Source organism: Nicotiana sylvestris, chromosome 3, assembly GCF_000393655.2.
Source record: "Nicotiana sylvestris chromosome 3, ASM39365v2, whole genome shotgun sequence".
Taxonomy (NCBI): domain Eukaryota; kingdom Viridiplantae; phylum Streptophyta; class Magnoliopsida; order Solanales; family Solanaceae; genus Nicotiana; species Nicotiana sylvestris.
Genome location: NC_091059.1, coordinates 97,177,442 through 97,183,192, shown reverse-complemented (window position 1 = coordinate 97,183,192; position 5,751 = coordinate 97,177,442). Strand labels below are relative to the sequence as shown.

General features: G+C 42.2%; 1 protein-coding gene across 1 annotated transcript; it reads right to left on the bottom strand.

The window, feature by feature from the left end:
* Window positions 1-2,167: 2,167 nt before the first annotated feature.
* Window positions 2,168-2,668, bottom strand: LOC138887717 (uncharacterized). The gene has a single exon (XM_070169495.1). It carries the CDS (start codon window positions 2,666-2,668, stop codon window positions 2,168-2,170), a length of 501 nt encoding a protein of 166 aa, XP_070025596.1.
* Between the last annotated feature and the right edge of the window lie 3,083 nt (window positions 2,669-5,751).

The window sequence follows — 5,751 nt, the reverse complement described above, 5'->3', positions numbered from 1 at the left end:
ATAATGATGTGCAAGTATTGAGGGATCCTCGGGCCATGACATGGTGTCTTCAAGCAATGAGGATGATGCCTTCAGACTATGACGCCTTTAGACTGGTTGGCTATATGTCAGCCCATAAAGTGCGGAGATATGATAAAAATTATAGCAAGACGAAGCTTAGTCTCGTGCAGAGTTTGGGGTAGAGCTTAGCCCGAGAGAAATAGTTCCAAGATAAGAGCAACATTCATTCTAGGGGGGACAATGCTTAGTCCCATGAGAAGGTAGTGCTAAGTCTTATACAAATATGGAGGCAGAGCTTAGTCATGCGAGATTGAGACAGAGCTTAGTCTCATGCAAAGAGAAGGTAACGCTTAGCCTTATGCAAATATGGAGGTAGGGCTTAGCCTCATGCAAATATGGAGGCAGAGCTTAGCCTCATACAAAGATTTGAGACAGGGCTTAGTCTAATGCAAGGACAAGGCAATGCTTAGCCTTATACAAATATGGAGACAAGTCTTAGCCTCATGCAAAGATTTGAGACAAGGCTTAGTCTCATGTAAGGAGAAGGCAATGCCTAGCCTTATGCAAATATGGAGTCAAGGCTTAGCCTCATGCAAAGATTTGAGATAGGGCTTAGTCTCATGCCAGGAGAAGGAAATGCTTAGCCTTATGCAAATATGGAGGCATGGCTTAGCCTAATGCAGCGATTTGAGACAAGGCTTAGTCTCATGCAAGGTGAAGGAAATGCTTATCCTTATGCAAATATGGAGGCAGGTTTAGCCTCATGCAGAGATTTGAGACAGGGCTTAGTCTCATGTAGAGAGAAGGCAGTGCTTAGCCTTATGCAAATATGGAGGCAATGCTTAGCATTATGCAAAGATTTTAGACAGGGCTTAGTCTCATGCAAGGAGAAGGCAATGCTTAGCCTTATGCAAATATGGAGGTAGGGCTTAGCCTCATGCAAATATTTGAGGCAGGGCTTAGTCTCATGCAAGGAGAAGACAATACTTAGCCTTATGCAAATATGGAGGCAGTTCTTAGCCTCATGCAAAGATTTGAGACAGGACTTAGTCTCATGCAAGTAGAAGGCAATGCTTAGCCTTATGCAAATATGGAGGCAGGGCTTAGACTCATGCCGAGATTTGAGGCAGGGCTTAGTCTCATGCAAATAGAAGGCAACGCTTAGCCTTATGCAAATATGGAGGAAGGGCTTAGCCTCATGCGGAGATTTTAGACAGGGCTTAGTCTCATGCAGAGAGAAGGCAATGCTTAACTTTATGCAAATATGAAGGCAGGGCTTAGCCTCATCCAGAGAACAAATAAGAATAGGATAGTTCTTAGCTGGAGATATATTTGCGTCCGGTAGCCTGATCGTTAGGACGTTGGTATGTTTATGTTTGTGAATGCTTCTGTTATGTTCACCATGCCTACATCCAAAGAAAAATTGTAAGTTTTATAAGGGGAGGTTTGTTCGCGCCTTCATCTGCTGGCTTTGCTTCGCTCCATTCTGGAGGCCTTGTTTGAGTTGCCCTGAGTAGCACCTGACTGCCACGGAAATAGAGTTTTCGAAAATATGCATTTATTGATAAAAAAATGAACTTATTTTTCATAGTGGAATATCAAGTAATTTTGGATGAACTAGTGACTGTAACACATTTTAGAGACATTGCAGCTCTTCTTATTTTAGAATTTTGAGGGTCCTCCTCAAAATTCTGCCCTAGTTTGGTAAATGATCCTTCGGCCGTTTGCGAGAGACAAAACTTGTTGAACCTTCTTCGGAATTTTTAGAATCCTTCTCAAAATCTTGCCCCAGTTTCTTAACCAATTTCTGACTGTCTGACATATGATTGCGTCGACTGGACTTGCTCCGGAATTTTGAGGGTCCTCCTCAAAATTCTGCCCCAGTTTCTGGTGCTCGAAAAAATGAAAATTTTATTAAGATATGACCGAACCCATAGGGCTGCCTATGTATCTGCTCTTAAATGGGAATCAAGTCAAGCGCAGTTCAATTACATTCTAGTTCATCCTCCCGAATGACATACATTTCAAATGAAGATATGTAAATAGTCTAAACATAGTATCTCTTGACTGCGTCCGAATTGATTGGTTTTGTCCAAACTTCTTTGTCCATTTCTGCAAGTATGAGTGCTCCTCCTGTTAACACCCGATGAACCTTGTAAGGACCTTGCTAGTTGGAAGAGAATTTCCGTTTGGCTTCATCTTGATGAGGGAAGATCTTCTGTAGTACCAACTGTCCTGGTGCAAATTGCCTTGGTTTGACTCTTTTGTTAAATGCTCTGGACGTTCTGTTCTGATAAAGCTGACCGTGATAAACTGCATTTATTCCTTTTCCATCTATAAGGGCTAGTTGCTCATAGCGGCTCCTTATCCATTGTGCATCGCTGATTTCAGCTTCCTGTATGATTCTCAAAGAAGGAATCTCTACCTCAGCTGGAATGACAGCTTTGGTACCATAAACCAGTAAATAGGAGGTTGCTCCAGTTGATGTGCAGACTGTAGTGCGGTACACCAATAAGGCAAAGGGTAACTTCTCGTGCCATTGTTTGTGGTTTTCTACCATCTTCCTTAGTATCTTCTTGATGTTCTTGTTAGCAGCTTCCACAACTCCATTCATTTGAGGTTTGTACGCTGTAGTGTTTTTGTGCTTGATTTTGAAGGTTTCACACATGGTTTTCATTAGGTCACTATTGAGATTGGCAGCATTATCAGGGATAATGGACTCGGGAATGTCGAATCAACAAACAATACGATCCTTGACAAAGTCTGCAATAACTTTCTTGGTTACGGCTCTGTAGGATGCTGCCTCTACCCATTTTGTGAAGTAGTCAATGGCCACTAAAATGAACTTGAGCCCGTTTGAAGCAGTGGGCTCGATCGGACTGATGACATCCATTCCCCAAGCAGCAAAAGGCCAAGGTGCACTTGTTGCGTTAAGCTCATTGGGTTGTACCCTTATCATGTCTACATGTACCTGACATTTGTGGCATTTCTGTACATATCGGATGCAATCTGTCTCCATGGTCATCCAAAAATATCCAGTATTGAGTATTTTCTTAGCTAGAACAAAACCATTCATATGTGGTCCACAAGTTCCGACATGTATTTCTTCGAGCAATCTGGAAGCTTCCTTTGCGTCAACACACCTTAACAACCCCAGATCGGGAGTTCTTCTATATAGGGTCCCTCCGCTTTTGAAGAAATGATTGGACAACCTCCGCAGTGTGCATTTTTTAGTATGGTTTTCCTACTCTGGATATTCTCCCTTGGCCAAATATTCCTTGATGTCGTGGAACCAAGGTTTTCCATCCATTTCTTCTTCAACATGAGCACAGTAAGCTGGGTGGTTATGGATTTTCACCGTGATGGGATTAATGAAATTCTTGTCTGGATGTTGTCTCATTGATGTCAAAGTGGCCAATGCATCTGCAAACTCATTTTGAATTCTGGGCACATGTTTGAATTCTATCTTTATGAATCTCTTTATTGTGCACATGATACAAGTGTGGTAATATCTTAGTGTTCTTCGTAGCCCATTCTCCTTGAACCTGATGTACTAGAAGATCCGAATCTCCAATTGCCAGTAACTCTTGTATATTCATATCGATGGACAGATTGAGCCCCATGATGCAAGCCTCATATTCTGCCATATTGTTGGTGCAGGAAACCTAAGCTTCGTAGATACAGGGTAGTGTTGACCTGTTTCTAATACCAAAACCGCTCCAACGCCCACTCCATTGAATTTTGCAGCTCCATCAAAGAACATCCTCCAACTATCGTAAGCTTCAGTAATGCCCTCTCCTACGAATGATACTTCTTCATCAGGAAAATACATTTTCGTGGGTTCGTATTCTCCTCCCATAGGATTTTCAGCAAGATGGTCTGCCAATGCTTGTCCTTTGACCACTTTCTGAATCACATAGACGATATCGAACTCACTTAAAAGTATCTACCACTTGGCTAACTTCCCAGTCGGCATGGGCTTCTAAAAGATGTACTTCAGAGGGTCCATCCTGGATATGAGGTATGTGGTGTAGGCACAGAAGTAATGCCTCAATTTCTGAGTTGTCCAGATCAAAGCACAACAAGTGTGCTCCAGCAGGGAGTACCGTGCTTCATAGGGTGTAAACTTCTTACTTAAATAGTATATTGCTTGCTCCTTTCTCTATGTCTCATCATGTTGTCCCCAAACATATCCGAAAGCTCCATCCAATACAGATAGATAGAGTAGCAAAGGTTTCCCAGGTTCTGGCGGGACTAGGACTGGTGGCGTGGACAGGTACTCCTTGATTTTGTCGAAAGCTTTCTGACAATCTTCGGTCCAACTCGTTTCAGCATCTTTCCTCAACATTTTGAAGATGAGTTCACATACAACTATGGATTGTGCTATGAAGCGACTGATATAGTTGAGACATCCTAGGAAGCTCATCACATCCTTCTTGCTCTTTGGTGGCGGTAATTCTTGGATAGCCTTAACTTTGGACGGGTCCAACTCAATTCCCCGACGGATGACAATGAATCCCAATAACTTTCCCGCGGGAACCCCAAATACACATTTTGCGGGGTTCAATTTTAAGTTGTAGCTCCTTAACCTGTCAAAGAACTTTCTCAAGTCTGCTATGTGATCTGCAGCTCTCTTGGATTTGATGATGATGTCATCAACATACATCTCTATTTCCTTGTGTATCATATCATGAAAGATGGTTGTCATGACTCTCATGCAAGTAGCCCCAGCATTCTTTAGACTGAATGGCATAATCCTATAGTAGTATACCCCCCCCCCCACAGTGTGATGAAAGCTGTTTTCTCTATGTCTTCTTCATCCATCCAGATCTGGTGATAACCCTCGAAGCAATCTACAAAGGATTAGAGTTCATACTTGGCATAATTGTCGATCAGGATATGCATGTTTGGTAGTGGAAATCTTAATAGTCAACACATACTCTGACTTTCCCATCTTTCTTCGGTACTGGTACAATGTTGGCTAACCAGGTTGGGTACTCAACTACCCTGAGGACTTTGGCTAACCAGGTTGGGTACTCAACTACCCTAAGGACATTGTCCTTGATTTTCTTAGTGACCTCCTCCTTGATTTTCAGGCTCATGTCTGGTTTGAATTTTCTGAGTTTCTGCTTCACTGGCTAACACATTAGATTGGTAGGCACCTTGTGAGCCACTATGGATGTGCTCAGACCGGTCATGTCATCATATGACCATGCAAAGATATCCTCATATTCCTTCAAGAAATGGACGTACTCCTCTTTCTTTGGCGGTGATAAGTGAATGGTTGGTCTCGGTTTCTCCCAAATTTACTGATTCGGTTTCGTCCAGGTTGGACTTAGGTTTATTCTCGAAGTTCTCAACCTCCCTGACAATTTCCTCAAGTATTTCATCCTCTTCTTCTGAGTCACTATCCTTATGTTGCATTGTCTCATTACATATCACAGTCACCGGTTCATCAGTAAAAGTAATAATAACGTTGTAGAAAGAAAAGTGTAAAAGATAATAATGAATAATAAATAGCAATGCATTGATTAAATTTTGAAAATATCGAAAACAAGTATGGCTCGATGAATTGAGCACTTATTCTGAAACAAAACAAAATTACTAAAAACATCTGAAATGCCTAGCATGGCTATGGAAATAAATTAGGCTAAGTGCCAAGCTACCTAGGGACTCGGCGGGCCCGGGATGTTGTGGCGGTCCCATTTCTCAGAATAGCTCCCTTTTCCACAGTCTGAATGGTGAAGCCTT

Excerpts from the sequence above, each read along its gene's own strand:
- LOC138887717 (XM_070169495.1), bottom strand. The coding sequence starts at position 2,668 with ATGTGTGAAACCTTCAAAATCAAGCACAAAAACACTACAGCGTACAAA.